Source organism: Fringilla coelebs (assembly GCF_963513975.1).
Source record: "Fringilla coelebs genome assembly, chromosome: 8".
Classification (NCBI taxonomy): domain Eukaryota; kingdom Metazoa; phylum Chordata; class Aves; order Passeriformes; family Fringillidae; genus Fringilla; species Fringilla coelebs.
The window spans coordinates 18,983,643-19,001,750 of NC_140066.1; the positions used below are offsets into that span (position 1 = coordinate 18,983,643).

Consider the following 18,108-nt stretch of genomic DNA (forward strand, 5'->3'; position numbering starts at 1 on the left):
ATAGTTGTAAAATCTTAGTTTTTCCAATTTTTTTGTCTTCATAGGCCAGAAGTAAAATTTGGATGAAGTGAACTAACCAAGTTGCCGTCATGAGCAGGAGCAAGCGTGACAACAATTTTTACAGCGTTGAAATTGGAGACTCAACTTTCACCGTATTGAAACGGTATCAGAATTTGAAACCAATAGGATCAGGAGCCCAAGGGATAGTATGGTAAGGTTTCTTTAAAATTTAAATGTACCTTTAGGTTTCCTTAACATAGTTTTTTGAGTGTTATACGTTACAGATTCAGAAGTGTGGAGAATTACCTTTTACAGGCAAAATGGTAAGTCGTGACCATTTTTCCTCAGCAAAGGCTTGCTGTTGCTTTTTGACCTGTTCAACTTTAGAATTGATGGCCTTCTGTGCAAATTCGGCCAGTTGTGCTGAGTCCTGTAAATTAATGGGGGAAAAAGAAACTGGATAAAGAAACTAATCCTAATTCTAAACTACACTGCTTGCAGTGAAACAAAAGGCAGAAATACTCTGTATAATACTTGCTGCTTGTAAATATTCGCACTACTTGAAATGGCTTGTTAGGAGTCTGTTTCGCAATCTGAGCAGTCCTTGATACCAATGAGTGAGCATTTGGGATGCTGGAAGTGTCTGATGCAGTTTGGGAAAGTATCACCTGACAATGTCATTCTTTGAATAAGAGCTCTGCTGTGTGGACTGAAAAGTGCCCAGTTGATTTAAGTTGTTGACAACTAGCTGCTTGTAGGCACTGTTTCCTGTGCAGTGGCATTGCCTTAAAGAGAAGCGTTGGCTTAACCTTTCTGGAAACTTTTTTGAATGTTTGAGAAGAATGTAAATATCAAAGGACCTTGCCAATTTTTCACTTTTTTGTAACTCTTAAGATGTTCACCAGGTACATAAAAATAAAAAAGCATCAAGGAAGAGAAAGGGGAGAATGTAATCTTAGTTCTGTCACCTCTTTACTACCTAAATCTTGTTCATGATCAGTGTAAAGAGAATATGTGGTATTAGGTGGGTTTTTAATTCATGTCTGTGTTTTAGCAGGATTAATAAAACAGTGAAAAAAGTGTAAATGTAAATTTGAAGAAAAAACGCTAGAAAGAGTTTTTTCTGAAATGGTAACTTCTGGCATTAAGATTATGGGTATTAACTAGCAGCAACAGAATAACTGATCTGAAATTTGTTTGCATGTATGTTAACAGACTGAGGATGTAGACAGTTGCTTGACTAGTTTGTTTAGTTGCTATAGAAATGCCAATAAAAGCTCTACTTATTATTACTATCCTTCTGATGGCCAATCATATGTTAACTACTGTTTTCCAAATTTATTACCCTTCCTAGAGCAGAGATCCCAAAACTGACCATGTAGCTACTCTAGAGCCATTCAGTAGTTGCTGCTAGTGGTGTAATTGAGGCCTTTTTAGTTAAATTGCAGCTTTTCCTGGTGAGGACTGTGGTTGAATCTTGCTCATGTGTCTCCATTAAGGTGCAATTCTTTGGATTAGGGTTTTTGTTGTCTGTGGTGATGGTTTGTATTTGTTTCTTTTCTGTTGTTGTAACTGATTCTACTTGATTTGGAGGAACATTAACTAGATGGCCTGATACTGAAATAGGCTCTAGGCTTCTGTTATTTACAGGGAATGCAGAAGTTTAAATACTAGAACAGGAGTCCCATGTTGGCCACCTTTCCTAAAATAATCCTTATCTTTGGGCAGGTGGGGGAATTCCAGTTTTCGTGGAAAACGTACATCAAAGAAAGTTACCAGTACATGTTGTTCCTATTCTTTTTCTTTAGTAGTGTCTAGAGGTTTTGTTGATGATAAATTGCAAATCATTCAAGCCTACATGCATACAATCCACTCCTTAAAGTAGTGAGTTGGATTTAATAGATCCTACTGTTTACTGGCAGATATTCTTCATTAGATTGGAGTACCATTCTTGAGAAGAGACAAGAAAATAATATTTTCTCTGCTGAGATTTTTTTTAGTAACTGATAAATATTTCCTGAGTCTGCACGGCAGTCATCTGTTATATTAGCTCTTAGAGGAAAAACAAGCCATGCCTTCCTGTCCTGGAAATGTGATATGTAAGGGAGTTGTCTCCAATAGCAGTCTTCATCAGTTAAACAGCCTGTGTCACTGAATCGTATGACAATGTTGGCATTAGTCTGTAAACAACATGTTGGGGTTTTTTTTCACCAAGTTAAAGCCAGTGACATCTAGAGGTTAAAGCTTTCTTAGCATTTTTTTCTTGACTTTGATGCTGTCATTGTCATCAGGATATTAAGCAACTACATAATTTATAGCATGGGACTTTTTTATAACCCACTTTTCCTGCCTTCTCCCTTTTAGTGTGAAGATTTTATGTAAAATTGATGTGCTTTTTATGTTTGAAGTGTTTTGGATCTTTTGTAGATGGTCTGTTCTTGAGTGCCAGTGAGTGGCAAGAACTCAGTATCTTTGGAAGCAGAAATACTGCATTATATTGTAGAGATTGTCATGTGTTAATGCTCTGAAGCTGGGAAATATTTTTAAATTTTGAATCACTCAGCATGCAAGAGCACTTTGCTATATCACATTCCAAAGCTGGATGACACTGAAAATTTGGGGTTTCTGCAGGCATGATACAAATTAGATGACAATGTTTGTAACTGCCAGAGCTTAAAGGACCTTGACACTAGAGATGTAATTATGTTATTTTTAATTACAGTGCAGCTTATGATGCCATCCTTGAGCGGAATGTTGCAATCAAGAAGTTAAGCCGACCGTTTCAGAACCAAACCCATGCTAAAAGAGCCTACAGAGAGCTTGTTCTTATGAAGTGCGTTAATCACAAAAATGTGAGTGCAGTGCCCTCCCTCAGATGTTGAAGAATTAAGTGGAAGGTTATCCTTTGAAAAAGTCTGGAAAGTGACTTCAGAGGAGATTTCCATTGCGTAGCTGTATCTCCATGATAAGCACAGAAGGGTCTTGCAGAAGAGCTATTATTGACTAGTTTTAATACCTGCCCAATCTTTAAATGCCCCCTTGAAACTCAGCAAGGGACTCGGTGTTATATTGCTAAAATTTACAAGCAGCTGTCAAGTAAACATACCGTGGCTGGTAAGTGCATCCTGCTGCTAGACACATAGGAGAAAAAAGAAATAGGCTGTAATACCTTTTTTTTTCCTCCCCCTGGTGCATGAATAAGTTTAGAATCTTATATTGTGACAGCAGTAGCTGTCCAGTATTTATGAAGCTGTGCAGTAGACAAGATCACAGAAATGGGAAGCAAATAGGTGATAAATTTATTGGAGTTGAACTGCAGAAGGCTGGTCTTGGCCATTTTCTTCCTTCAAAGTCAGATGTATGCAGTCTACTTTACCTTTTCTTTTAATCCCCCATCAGGAAGATAAGATTTCTCCTGGCTGCTAGGGAGGGAGAGTTTCATAGGAAACTTACTTGGTCTTCTAGCTTTTTGGGAAAATTTTGTAATTTTTCTCACACAGGTGGTTTATATGTGGATTCGCTGAAAGATGTTACACCTAATAGCATGATTTGCATGATGATAAACTATTGCAAGCCTGTCTGATTCTTGATGAGTAGTAGCTTGGTCTCTTTCTGTATATCCTATCCATTCTTAATGCCAAATGTCCTAAAGCATCTCTAAGAACCTGTTTTTCTGTTTGAGTGAAGTTGTTTCTTCACCTCTGTCAGTGGCAAAGTGGTATCTTTTAGGGAGTCTTTGTCTGTTTTAATTTTATTATTCCTCATGTACAAAAAAAATCTTACTAGGTATTCAAACTGAAAGTAGGAAGAAGGGAAAGAGTGACTAATCTACTTAGGTTTTAAGATTTGAATATCATCTTGTTAACACACAGAATGTCTTTAGATTATGTGGTTTGTGGAGGAAAAATAGTCCTTTCAAAGGCATTTGGATCTGTTTACATTGTGTTAGGCCTGGTTGAGCTACTGAGCATCTTGAACTTCAGTGTATACCAGGAGGTTCATATCAGAATAATAGTTACCAGTTTTGAAATGTTGACTCTGCAACTTTTTTATTGCTGTATTGCAATTACCTTCCTTTCCCCCTCCCCGCAGATAATCGGCCTACTGAATGTGTTCACACCACAAAAATCCCTGGAAGAATTTCAAGATGTGTAAGTCAGATTTGAGCTAAAGCTGAGAATTTATTTTATGGAAAGATGATTATGAGAGAGAATACAGTAAAATGGCAGTATTATCTGATTATTCTTTTTTTTTTCTTTGTAAGCTACATAGTGATGGAGCTCATGGATGCAAATCTCTGCCAAGTGATTCAGATGGAGCTGGACCATGAACGAATGTCCTATCTTCTTTATCAAATGCTGTGTGGTATCAAACATCTTCATTCAGCTGGGATTATTCATAGGGTAAGTGAACTAAAATGTATAATTTCCATTGCACCTGGTTTTTTCTTGAGTATTTAAAAGATAGAAGAAGTTAGAAATAGGAGCTTGAAGGGTGTTTCCTAGCCTGTCCCATAGGCAGGGGGAGAAAGCTGAAGGGAAATCATTGCATTTTTTTCCAGGATAATTCTGGAATGAGCCTTTTAAATGTTTAAATGATTTGGTAACAATCTGCACAGAGCAAACTGAAGATTTTTGCAGTGAGTTGCATTACCTCCTCTAATTCTGTATAATAATCTACTTTAGTAGTCATGGCAGGAAAGGATATCTGGAATTGTCTCTGCCTTTGATGTTTTGGTAACCAAACCTGAAATTCCATCTTTGGAAAGAACTGCCCATTTTATTTCTTCTCCTTTACTAGCAGAGTAATGAATAACTATCTGAAATGTCCAGATAAGATGATGATGATAAAGACTTGTCATTGGAGCTTGGATAATACCTGTGTGTCACAAATCATTCACTCAGATGGTTAACAGGCAAAACTGACTACAGCTTTTTAAATGGCATGTGTATGTTGCAATTTAGTCAAGAAATTTTGAATTTAAGGTTGCTTGTTCAAGTGAGCATCTTGTATGTATTGCTATATAGATTAAAAATTACTTGAGGTTGTCTGGTTATAACTTCTGTGCACTGCCACGGGAATTGCTATGTTAGGATGCTTGTCCAGGTCAGTGGTCCACCACATTGTGACTGGGGTGTTGAATGGTCTGCAAGCTGGATCAGCAATCTGACACTTCTGTTCAGTGTGCCGTCTTTTCCCCAGGGAAACAGGGACAATTATTTGAATGGAAAATACAGCTTGAATGGGCAAATGCTGCTTCCTTTGCTCAGCTAGTTCTAGTACTCATCAGCTGCTTCATTCCAGTGAGGAGCTCAAGGAATGAAGGTGAAAACTTCCTTCTCGCACGCAATTTCACTGAACTGCTGTGCTGGAAGAGATGGGCAAGGGAGGGAGAAGCATTGTACTGATGCTGCTTGGTCTGCTTGTGGGCATTTGAGATAGGTCACTTGGGCCTTTTGCACTGTTCTGGGAATGCTCAGCAAAACTAGATTGTTCCATTTACTGTTGTGGTACCATATTGCCTATGACTGAAAATATGCAGCCCCTGGTATTCCGATGTCATGTGCCTGTGGGTCTGAAATAAGGGTTTGCATACAGTTTCACATTTCCTCTTCAGTATTTACCTGTGTGAGTTTAATGCTGTTTATTTTCCTCGGTCTTTTTAAGTTTCAGAAAACTTTGTATTGTCTGGACGTGCTGTAAAGAATGTCTCTCTGTGGATCTTAGCAGAAGCTTAAGGGAGCTTCTAAAAGTGTGCTTGCCTCAGGGTGGTTTGTACTCCTCTGAAGTGGGCATTAATCCTGTAGAAGTTGTGGATAAATTTAAACACTTTTACAGAAAAGAAGTAACTGCTTAAGTAGTTGGGCAAGAGTAAAGACAGCTTTGAGGATAGAATTCCTTCCTTTGTAAATATGGGTTAAGTCTTTGAAATGCTTCCTATCATACAGGGGTAAAGTATCCTAAGGAAACTAAATACAATTGCTATGTAAATAGCACCATATGTATGCATGAATGCTTTTAAAGGACATGTGCAGATGCTTTTGAAGGACATTTCACTTGCATGTCTTCCTGGTAGATTTTCAGCTGACAGCTTCTTCTTAGACTTTGTTAGAAGATTGAGGATATTCAGGCACAGCATTACCTGCTAAGTGCCTTATCCCTTTTTGCTTCAAGATGCAAAGTGTCAAAGTTTTGTTTCTCTGTGGAGGAAGCTGGACAAAACCTTGGAGTATAAGGAAGATATCCTGTGAAGGGACATGTGTCATACAGACTGTATGACTGCAGTGGTAACTCTTTGTGCCATAGAATTAAGTGGGTTTTTTGATAGCAAGCTAGAGGCATGGAACAGAGATCAAACACAAAGAGTTTCATTCAACTTCACCTTGAAGTTGTAGAGGCAAACTTGGTTGCCATATCAATGGGTAAAGATTTGACCATAACTTTGCACTGACTTTAACAGAGTTTGGCCAATCAACATAACTGTGTTCCAAACATTTTGCAGAGAAGCAATTTCCAGCCAATATAGAAGTACACACGTTCATTTATATTTCATAGTCTGAGGATGAATGATCAGCATTGCAGAGTTGTGCCTCACTGACTTTCTGAGGGACACAGAGTTGCTCATTAGTCTCGCATGGAGGCTCTGAAACATTGAATTCTGCCCAATTTTGAGTACTTAACAAGGGGCCTAATTACGGAAGCCCTTCACAAATTTTCTGTTAGAAAGAGAAAAGCCCCCAAGAAGCCATGAATTACCCTCCAGAGATGTCCCTGTCTCCTTCTTTGGCTAATGGGGAGACAGCCATGCAAGAATCTGTTTCTTAAGCACTGACATTTTACATTTTGAAGGTTCAGTGAGAAATTTTCTGCTATAGGTTCTGGTTATATTTATCCATCCTAATTAATTTGATCACTCCCAAAGGAACTTTTTAGTTTCTGTTTATTTAACAGAAGATAGATATATATATATATATATAGAAGAGATGCAGGTTTTGCATCTCTGCATGAATTTTAATGTAGTGTAAGTCAATCCATCATTTTGATCCTAGGCTTCATGACAGCTACATCGTGTTCAGAAATAAGAATGGACAGCATTTGGTAAGCAAAGAGAAGATATCTTAACATTTTGAGTGCTAATCCTGCAGCTTTGGGGAGGATGAGTGTAGTTAATACCCTGGGCATGCGCCTGGCATTCTGCAATGAACATCCTGAAAATAATAAGTGTGTAGAAATAAAGCTGATAATAAAAAGGATGGTAGCAGAATTTGAAACATGCATATTAAATGGCCAGAAGGCCTTATAGAACTTAAATTAATTTGTGGTGTTTGAGAATATTTTAAGCTAAAGTTGTCTGCAGAGTCTTTGTGTGGAAATGCATTTGTGAATATGTATATATGCAAGACTTTTAGCTAGTCATTAAAATTCTGTTGTACTGGAATTCTTTTTGTTGTTTCCTTTCCATCTCTAATGCAGTTTTCTTAGCATTGTGAGGAGATTGCTGAAAGTCATCCAAATACAAATGAAAACTACATAAATCTGGCAGAAATCCACCTTTAAGTCTTTAAGAAACAATGACAGATGGGGCTACTTATCAAATGCTTACTGCTCAAGTGCTGGAGTTTTCGGTCACATCTCAGGTTTTTCTCTCATTAATCTCAGTAGAGTGTGGGCAGGAAGTATCTTAGTCTTATCTGTGTTGTCCTGTGTGCTGTGAATGATATTATGATTGAACAGCTATTCTGAAGTTACTCTATAATATTTACTCTGTGACATTCAGGTATGTGTAAGATCCTGCTGAGGTGATGACAGGGAAAGCCAGTGCAGTGTTTGTATAAATAAATCTTGCAAAGCCACTATTGTCAGTAGGGTTCAAGTGTAGAGAATAGTTACCATGTTGCTAACCAAAACGATCTGAAGTCATGTCAGCATTTTCTGCTCCAATTTAAGGATTGTGGTAATTTTTGGCAGTTTTTCAATGGTGCCTTTTTGGGTTTGGTTGCCAAACTTAATATAAAACCAAGTCATAAATTGGAATCTAAAACCATGTGGGCATGGAGATTTCTGTTCAGAGAAACATATTGATTCAAAAGAGGTAATGTAACCTCAACTAGCAAATGAACCTTTTGCATTCATTATAATTCTAATAATTCTTGTATCAAGATGATTATTGAATCAAGTAATTGTCATGTTACTTGTGTTCTGCATTGTATAATAATTATTGTTCCAGTGAGCAGTTTCTAGACCTTTCCTGAGAGCTAACACTTCTTACTAACCTCAATTTATTTCAGACATTGCTAACATATCTTGTAATGCTGGTTGTATTTTCCTTCTTTAATTGCTATATAAATCTACAAGCACAATAAAGGAATTAATTCTGTAATCTGCTGAATGCACATAAATTAATGCAAGGGGGAAAAAAGCTGCAGTTATAGCAATAACCTAGTTGTGTGTGTGGGATTTAATGTTAGCAATATTATCTTTTTAAAATGTGAACCACAGGCTACTTTGTGCTTGCCTTAGCAGTCATATATGATGTTTCTTTTTAAAGGATTTAAAGCCCAGTAATATAGTAGTAAAGTCAGACTGCACTTTGAAGATTCTTGACTTTGGACTGGCCAGAACTGCAGGAACTAGTTTTATGATGACGCCTTATGTAGTGACTCGTTACTACAGAGCACCAGAGGTCATCCTAGGGATGGGATACAAAGAAAACGGTCAGCAAATATAGTCTTTCTTTGGCATAGCTTTATTTTTTTTTTTTTTTGTTTGGCACACCACATTTTACATGTTAATGTTTTTTTTCAAGCTGTAGAAATTTTATAAATTAGTCTTGTGACCAAAATGCAGATTCTGGATACACCAATTTGTTTATTCAACTCAACCCATTAGAAAATGTTTGCATTTAATAGGAGGAGAAATCGAGGGCCTTGTTTGTTTAAAAATTTAAATAACTTCCTTGGTAAATTATATGACATCCAGGAAGAACTGGAAGTATATTTTCTTAATATGTGGTATGTACTTTGATACACCTTCATCTGACTTTATTCCTGGTAAAGAAGAAATTGTAATTCTTCAGTAGATATGTGTACTAAACTTGATGCTAAATAACTGTATTGGGTATGGCCTTTAGGAGGTAGGGAGCATAAAGACTACTGAGGAACAAACAAGTTAAGATTACCTACTGTAGCATTGCTTTTTATTAAAATCAGCCTCCTTTAAGCCTTTTGCACTAAGTTCTTAATGTTGCTGAAGAAAAACTCTATATACTTGAGACAAGCATACAGAGAATACTGTCAAGATGGCAGTACATGCATCATAGATTTTTGAGGTCCATGACAAATTCCAGGGAAATTTTACTTTGCATCCACTTCCTCCTGACCATACTCACTCTGTGACCAGTCTGCCTCTCAGTATCTTCTATAGGAAAATAAACAAAGATCTGTCATTGGAGGGAAACACATCATCAAATACATTGCACCTGCAAGGAAGCAGCTAGTGGTACCCATTAGGAGAACCAAGTGGGGTGTCATTCCTGACACTCCGTCGAGTGGCCTGATTCTTGCTGCCATTTCGCTGCTGTGCTGTCCCTGTGCACAGGCAGCTCCCTGCTTTCACTTGTCATCACCTCAGGCTGGCAGTGCCCATGGTCACTCTGTGTGTTTCAAACTCTGCTGGCCAGGCCTCCAGGGAGGCCCTGAGCTGTCTCCTGTGGATGTGAGGTGTGGTTCCTCACCTCCTGACACAACTGGGGCTTGCTCTGCTTTTCAGCATTCCTAATACAGTCTTCAAACCTGCCTGGCAACTGCATACCATTGCAGCAAGTGACTTCAGGCTGTCTGTGAATGGTGCTAGCAATGAAAGAACCCAGCTCAGAGGAATGAGAGTGGATCTCTATTGCAAGACTGAGATATTTATTTGTTTGGATTGTTAGTGTGCATGACAGAACCTACATTTCTTCAAATGTTGACTGTTTTTCCTGTAATTTAGGAGTCACAGGCTGAGTACAGGAAGTTAGTTATTTAATTACTAAAGTTTTCTTGATTTGCAAATTTAATTTTGTCTTTTTTCCCCCCAAGATTTTATATTGGCTATTTAAGGGGCATGAAAGAAAAGTACCTAAAGCTGTAGTAGTGAGTCATGCAGCTGCCTTATAGAAGGAATTGATAAAGTCAGAAGTTTTCTAACTCAGCTTGCCCAGTTTAACATTTTCTCTTAAATAATAAGTAATTTTGGGTTGCAAAAGTGTGAAGCATTCTTTCCACCACTGGACTTAGATAGATTGTGTTCTAGGGTATCCTGTCAACCTTGTGAGAAGTCTGTTCCTTATGGAAGCATGAGTTGTGTTGTGCATCATAAATAATAATTTACTTTCATTTGAAAAGTGATCAAATCTTCCCAAAGCCAAATACATGGTCACTGAAATGAGAGTGGCACTTCTGGAGAATGTATGGAGTGAGTCCAAAGACAATTGCATTTCCATATGTCCTGCTCTTATTAAAAGGCAGTTTATGTGAGCTGTTAAGTCTTCTGTGCCAAGGAGTTTGTGCAGCTGATGTACTTACAGTAAGAACCATGGGCTCTCCAGGAGCCTCACCTGTTAATATTGATGCCTGCTATAGCCCATTACACCCAAAGTTAAACTAACTGTGAACTTACTTAGTGTGGAATTAAATATTGAAAGTGGACAGTTTTCTAATGGTTATAGGGTTGTCTGGCAGTTTCCTGCAGTTTGTGCCCTGCTGAACTTGTGGGAGGATTGCAATATATATTTTGATGACTGAGATAATGTCCTGCAGGGTAACGTTTTTTTGGTGCTATACTACACAGATACAAAATCTTCAATTGTTTTAAAACTAGAGAGCCCAAACAAACACAAAGAATTAACTTTTATGTAGGCTTTGTTTGGGATGTCACAAGATGTTTGGGATGTCACATTAAGAAACCAGCTAAAGGACACCAGAACTGCTTGTGCACATGCTCCTTAACAGATTTATACACTGTTATGTCCATGATTATCAAGAAGGCAACACTGAAAAGCAAGGAAAGCCCTAAACACTATGAAACAATTGCTTTTACATTTCCTACTAGGTAGATTGGGTTTAAACTTCATTTTCCCATGATATTTTTTTCTCCTAGAGTTATAAAAATTAGTAAGTTCACTTCATAGGCTTAAGAATAAAATGGACTCCTTATGACAGCAATAGGTTTTTTTAAAGTATTTTTAAAATCTGTAATGAGTATTTAGTCTTTTGTAAAAGTATTCACAGTAGCATTGGTTCAGCAGGCTACAAAAGTCAGAGAACTGTAATTAGATAGGTTTTTGTTTGATTATAGAAAGCAGTAAGTCAAATCACCACAAAACATCTGAAGTTTGGTTTTGTAGGGATACCAGAAGAATGGTAACTTTATCATGTTGGACACAAGCTAATTTCTAGAGATTTGGGTGTATTTTGGGTTGTGGTGGCAGCAGGTTGTTTGCAGATCACAAAGTCAACATTCAGTATTTTATTTAAAAGGTCAAATGCAAAACTTGGCTTCTTTGGGTCTCTAAGCCAAATAATATGTACCTTAAGTATTTGAAAAAAGTTTTTAAAGGAAAAAGAGCACTAAACTAAGGTGTTGACAATATTTTTTTAAATGAGCAAGGCCCTTAATTTTGTCCTATTAATATGCACAACTATGATCTCCTATCATATTATCTAGATACTATTTTAGAGGAACTTTAATAAGTAAAGGAGAAGGAATATTGAAAAATAAAAAGCAATATTGTTTGCTTGACATTGTTGAGCTCCTTCAGGACAGAAATTCTTACTATATAATTATTGTCACTTGAATCCCCCTCTTATCTGCTTAATTGAAATTCCAGTGTCATATTTGACATAAAAGTATTTATAATAATAAAATTTCATTGTTATGACTTCAAGAAAACTTTTCCATATGGAATTAACAATACTTCTGAAAGTAACTGCAAAAGAAATTGGCTTACCTGTACAAAGTAAACTTGTGCATCTTTATGTCTTCTGAGTGATTTATTTTAAAGTAATGTAGAAAATGCGTATTTCATTTTTAAAAAATTGCTTTTAAGCTTTTCTTTTGTATTAAATGCAATTTCAGTGTACCTGGAGACATATTTTAAAACAAATTATTTGAACTGAAAATCTAGGAGCATACTAACATTGTCATTAACTGATCCTCTAAAATTCTAAGTGATCTTTTACTGATTCTGTTTGCTTTTTATTCAAAGCGAGAGAGAGATGCATGGTAATCTGACTTCTAGGAAATACTTGATGTCAAATTGTAATTCCTTTGTAATTCTCTTTAAAAGTGTGAACTGTTTCAATAGGTAGTATGTTTACAGGTCAGTTTACTTAGTTACTTTTAGAATTATTCCTACAAGTACAGTGCAATTACTTTCAAGGAATCACTCTGTCTTTGAATCTGTTCCCTTGGCAGAGGTAACTTGGAATCCTCCAGCCTTGGAGAAGAGCTCTACTCTGCCTGATTCGTGTCTCTCTCTCTCTGCTCAAGCTCTTGCTCTAGCACTATATTAAACCAAAGGATGTTTTTCTGCCTTGTATTTGAGACAGTTAAAAGCTAATCCTTACACATGGTGTATGTTAAACTGTTTTCATTGGTTAATACAAAGACTTGCTCTTCTTCCTGTGCTGTCTCTGCAGTTTATAGGATGCAGTCATGTTATGCTTCTTTTAATTTTAAATGACCGTTTGCTTTGCTTTTCCTTCTTTTTGTGCTACAAACATAGTGGATTTATGGTCTGTGGGGTGCATTATGGGCGAAATGGTTTGCCACAAAATCCTCTTTCCAGGAAGGGACTGTATCCTTGTGCTGCTGCAGCAGGTTGAATTAGTTAGGAAGGGATTAACCTTCATATTGATGTTGTGTCATGAAGATGCATATTGTACAATTTTTTTTTTTTATTAAATGAACATGGATTTTTCTTGTGATACACTTAAAAAAAATAATTTATATTCAGGCTGCACCTAGCAGTAGGACATAGTCTCTGCTGGTCCTGTAGTTAGCATTCATTCACCTTCACTCATTTTCATTGCACATGCTTTTTATAGTCACTTCATATGTGTGTGTCTAGATATTTTTATTTATTTTATTTTAATAACTATCTTTTATGTTAATATCATTGCATTTTGTTTTCAGTTGACATTTGGTCAGTTGGGTGCATCATGGGAGAAATGATCAAAGGTGGTGTTTTATTTCCTGGTACAGATCGTATCCTTACCCTTGGCCTGGGATGTAGTTGTAAAAGGTCAAAAGATACTGCAGTGATACAATTCCAGATTAAGGTGGTTCTAATTTTTAAAATACTGGTTTTAAACTGCCTTTTGAAATACCAGTTTGCAAGTTCATTATATACCACTTGGGCAAGCAGACTTATTTTTTTTCTTTTTCCTTTTTTTTCCCCCCCTCTTCTTTTCTTTTTCCAGTGTAATATAGTCCCTATCCATTACTTTTGAATGTTGTCACACTTAAGTCAGATTTCTTTTTGTTTAGATGGTGTTTTCTTGGTCCATATGCATTGGGTTTTACTTCAGAATTCATTTTATGTAGTAATTTACTAATCTTGTTTAGTGCCTGAGCATGTTAGTAGTTACTATATTTTGCATTTTATAGAGAATGTTTACCAAAATTCCTGACCATCTTCATTAGTTACATTCTGGAGATTTATTTTCTGTATGCAGAAGTCATCCTGCAAGGAGCTTTCAGAAATATCTGTTATTTCTGTTTTTCTATTCTGTGAATGGTTTGGTGGTGTCTGTATTGGTTGTCCAGTGAACAGTATTTCAGACAAAGAGTCTGCTCCAAACAAACAGATCTAAAACCTGTAGATCCTTGCTAAAATTAGTGAAAATAATTGGACTTTGATATCCTATTTGTTTTATTATTACTTACAGAGTGTTTTTTTAAGATGCCATCAGAAATATTTCCTGCTTTTGGTACAGGTTCCTGTTTAAAAATTGATATAGTACCATTTAGGGGTGAAAATGGGGGTGGAGATTTTTGAGCCATAGTATGGAAATCCAGAGCATCTTTACTTTCACACAGCTCTGTCATTGCATGAGCTGCACCATGCTTTGGTTTATCTGGTTTGCTGGCATGGCTTTTCAATTTAGACTAGGTGCCATACAATGTAAATAGTTCCTTTTGTCAAGGTCTGTACTAAAGCTCAGCAGAGCTTGAGAATCCTTATATATAGAGAGATCTGCTGTTAAGCTTTAAGAATATAAGAGAGGGTGTTCTTCAACCCACTGTTGATTTAGGGTGCCTGGTATCCAGTCTTTGATGGCAGCCAAAGAGAAAAAGTTGGGGAGAATGTGAATGCGTATATAAAATTTTATCTGAGCTCTCCCCCAGTATTTAACCATCTACAACTAGGAATTCCTGAGCCAATTTTTACTTTTTTGTTTCAGTAAAATATATTAAATTCTTCTGCCCTGAAGTGGTCAGTCTCCCCTTTACAGTGTGTAAACTTCTCAGTTAAGATGTTCCTTATGCATCCTTGAAACTCGTCAGCTTCATTCAAGTCCCTGACAGTATTGTCACTGACCTGTGTGGGCCCAGCCTTGGTCCTGAGGTGGTGAGGAGGTCCCACTGGTGCTGAGTGTTGCACATCCTTGGTGAGAGGTTGCCCAGGACTGGGCTGAGGTACCGAGATGAGAACAAAGGACAAAATACCCACTTGGGGTCATTCTCAGGAGTGCCTTTGGGGATGTGTAGTAGCTTGACTGCTGCCAATGTGTGTTCAGATCAGGGAGCAAGTTCTCCAGGACCCAGACAAGGACTTATTTAAATACAACAAATTCAATTTATTTTGTGAGTCTTCTAATGTTCTGTTTCTCAGAATTATATCCTTTTCTAGCCAGTAATGATTTTGAGTGAAATACATGTTGCCTTGACTACACTATCATACTCTTGCTTTGTTTCACCATGTAAGAAAGTAGTTCTAAGTCATGATGATGAACTTGATACTTTATTATAATTTCCTCTGTTTTCTCTGTTGGCTATTTCATGTGGTTTTAACATAATTTTGTAGCTGAAAACCAGACACAGTGTTTTTCTTAGCTGCATAACCTTAGATATTGATCAATGGAATAAAGTTATAGAGCAGCTAGGAACACCATGCCCCGAATTTATGAAGAAATTGCAGCCTACAGTCCGAACTTACGTGGAGAACAGACCTAAATATGCTGGATATAGTTTTGAAAAACTCTTTCCAGATGTCCTTTTCCCAGCTGACTCTGAACACAATAAACTTAAAGGTAAGGTCTGTCTTCTGTGTGTTGTCAATATGTTGAACAGAAGTATATCTTGGTTTTGTTCGCTGTAGAATCATCCTTCTTAGGTTCTACATATTTTATCATGAGAGTGGATGAACATGCTGACTTGTGTTCTCATGTCTTCATGAGACAGCTCCTATTCTTGGAGCTGTCTTTATAAAGACGTGTAAATATCTATATTCTTCTCCATGGCAGATGCCAACACAGTTTAGAGAAAAGTGGGGGGAGGTTGGAATAGAAGTTGTGTAGGCACAACTTCAGGGACTTTCTGATTCTAAAGGCTGCCCTCTTAGTGGAGTCCCTCCCAGTGTTCTCTGTGACTAAAAGCATGTGACAAAAGGGCAGTAGGTGCTTGCCTGCTGCTATTTGAGACAAGGCTGCACCGCCACCTGAGCTGTTTCACATAAGGATGTCACAACAAGGGACCCTGTATGCTGAAAATGAATAATGAAACATGTTTGACCCCTTTCCCACTGTGTCATTCTCTTCAGGTTTTTTTTTGCCATCAAATGGACCACTCTCCTAAACCTCATATTATGTGAGGGTTGCATAGGCATTTAATTAGAACTTGATTACTCTGACCCTTCTCTTTAAAAGTTTGAAACACTCAGATATGTGTTCTGTATATGCGAGTAATCTAAACAGAAAATTTTATTTTTGCAGCAAGTCAAGCAAGAGATTTGTTATCAAAAATGCTGGTTATAGATGCTTCTAAAAGAATCTCTGTGGATGAAGCCCTGCAGCACCCTTACATCAATGTTTGGTATGATCCATCAGAAGCAGAAGCTGTAAGTTCTTGTCTCTGCTTAGGAATCTGCTGTATGAAGCCATCTTGCTGTGATGCTTGGTACAACTGCTTGACAAAAGATTGTTGCACATTTCATTAGAAGCTTAACCGAGCCATAATTGTTTTTATTGACATTAATAGATATTGGCTATTAGAAATAGCATCAGGAATGGGCTGAGGTACCTGTCTCTGTGTTCATTTGTCTCTGTGTTGGTGTATAATCACCACCTATCATCTCCTGAACATGTAGTCATGCATCTGAAATCTTTTCTATAGGATTCTAATGTGTCGAGCTTCAGTTGTTTCAGTGTGATTTGATTCCCCTTGATGGTGTTCTGAGGTATTTATTCTTGGGGAAGTGGAATGCTTTCATTAGTTGTAAAAACTGATACTATTCTTCAACTAGAAATAAGTGTTTCAGCAAAATCTGAATAGAGTGTCTTGAGGTTTCAGTTATTAAAACTAATGAACAAAGGGATTAATGTAATTTTTTTCCTTGAGAAATTAGTTGAAGGATAATTTCAGCTTATGATAAAAGTTATTTTTTAAAAAGAAAAGTTCAGTGATGGCCACAAAGAATAGAAAAAACTACTTGATGTAGACAGAGCAGTTATAATTGTGCTGCTCTGTAATGGCTAGATAGAAAATTTAGTAATTAACAGTAGCTAAAAAGAGCTGCTTGTGCTGGAGACTGCTGCACTTAGGAGCTCTTCTACCAGACTATTTCTCTGTTACAGTAATGTAAGCAAATTTGTTAATCAGAAGAACTTTAAAAGCTGTGGTAGCATCTAAAAAACAGGCTAAGTCCAAGTATGAGCAGAAATATAATCATGTAAATATTATTTTTATGAGGTTCATGTTCTGAATGGTTATTTTCATTTTTAATTTATACTGGTTCTATAACCCTTTTGATTGCTCTATGATGAGTTAGTTTTGTTTTTCAGCCTCCACCAAAGATACCAGATAAGCAGTTAGATGAAAGGGAGCACACAATAGAAGAGTGGAAAGGTAAGAAAGGCATTTAAAGTAAAATAAGCCTTTTGGGAGTATGTTGGGCCCCAGTGATTATTGCTATTAAAGTTCTTCTGAGCAACCTAATAGTATTTACTTCATGTGCTTGGATGTCAGGGGAACAGACCAGTGCTTCACAGCCTCTCAGTTGTTGGGACACAAACAATTCAAGCAAAGGAGATGAACCTTTGAAGTGAACTAATGACCTACTCATCTCAATCACCTTTTACAGTCCATTTGTAGGGAGGGTAACTCTTCTGGACAAGCTACTACAGTTGAAAAAGATGCAGGCGCTTGAACTACGTATATTATGCTTAGACAAGTCTTCAAGTGTTCCTGGCTCTTCCTTTGAAGACTTCTGATTGAGTTTCCCTTACCAGAGAAGTCATTGATAAAAACTGAGTGGGCCTTAGGAGTCAGCTTAGTCTCAGGTCTCCAAGCAGCCTGAATAAAAGAGCCCTAGAAGGCCAGTGTGTTCTCAAGAGTCCCAGGCCACTGTAGCTCCAACAGAAAAGAATGTACTTTTTTATGTCACTTGCCAGTTGTTGTGTAGCCTATAATCTGTTGTTCAAAACTAATTCTGAACAGTAATAGACCTGTGAAATTTAAGTGGACATTTTAATGGGAGATGTATTACTGATGTAGTCTTTGGGTTGCAAATTCATTTTTTTCCTTCCCTTCTCTGCATTTTCAGAGTTGATATACAAGGAAGTCATGGACCTGGAGGAAAGAACCAAGAACGGGGTTATACGAGGCCAGCCAGCCCCTTTAGGTTGGTTACAATAAAAGCTCAGTATAAGGCTCTGCTGAGTTTTAGGTCAGGAGGGAGTAAAGCTGATCAAGACATAGGAAAGTAACCTAACTCAAAAATAGGGCTCTTGAATTGAGACATTGTATATGTGAGTGGAATATTCAGGGCTGACATCATTTTACTGATCTGTTCAATCCTCATATCATTGTCCCTGTGTAACTGATATTTATTTCAGTTCCTGACATACC

General features: G+C 37.2%; 1 protein-coding gene across 2 annotated transcripts in view; it reads left to right on the forward strand.

Moving 5' to 3' along the window:
* Positions 1–18,108, forward strand: part of MAPK8 (mitogen-activated protein kinase 8) — a 38,859-nt gene that overhangs the window by 15,617 nt on the left and 5,134 nt on the right. For both annotated transcript variants that reach the window (XM_084209964.1, XM_084209965.1), the window contains exons 2-11: positions 45–211; positions 2,723–2,852; positions 4,093–4,151; positions 4,265–4,403; positions 8,549–8,714; positions 13,174–13,245; positions 15,111–15,293; positions 15,975–16,099; positions 17,043–17,106; positions 17,804–17,881. In XM_084209964.1, the coding sequence (XP_084066090.1) occupies positions 90–211; positions 2,723–2,852; positions 4,093–4,151; positions 4,265–4,403; positions 8,549–8,714; positions 13,174–13,245; positions 15,111–15,293; positions 15,975–16,099; positions 17,043–17,106; positions 17,804–17,881 (1,138 nt within the window). In that variant the 5' untranslated portion in view covers positions 45–89. The remainder of the gene's footprint in view (positions 1–44; positions 212–2,722; positions 2,853–4,092; positions 4,152–4,264; positions 4,404–8,548; positions 8,715–13,173; positions 13,246–15,110; positions 15,294–15,974; positions 16,100–17,042; positions 17,107–17,803; positions 17,882–18,108) is intronic.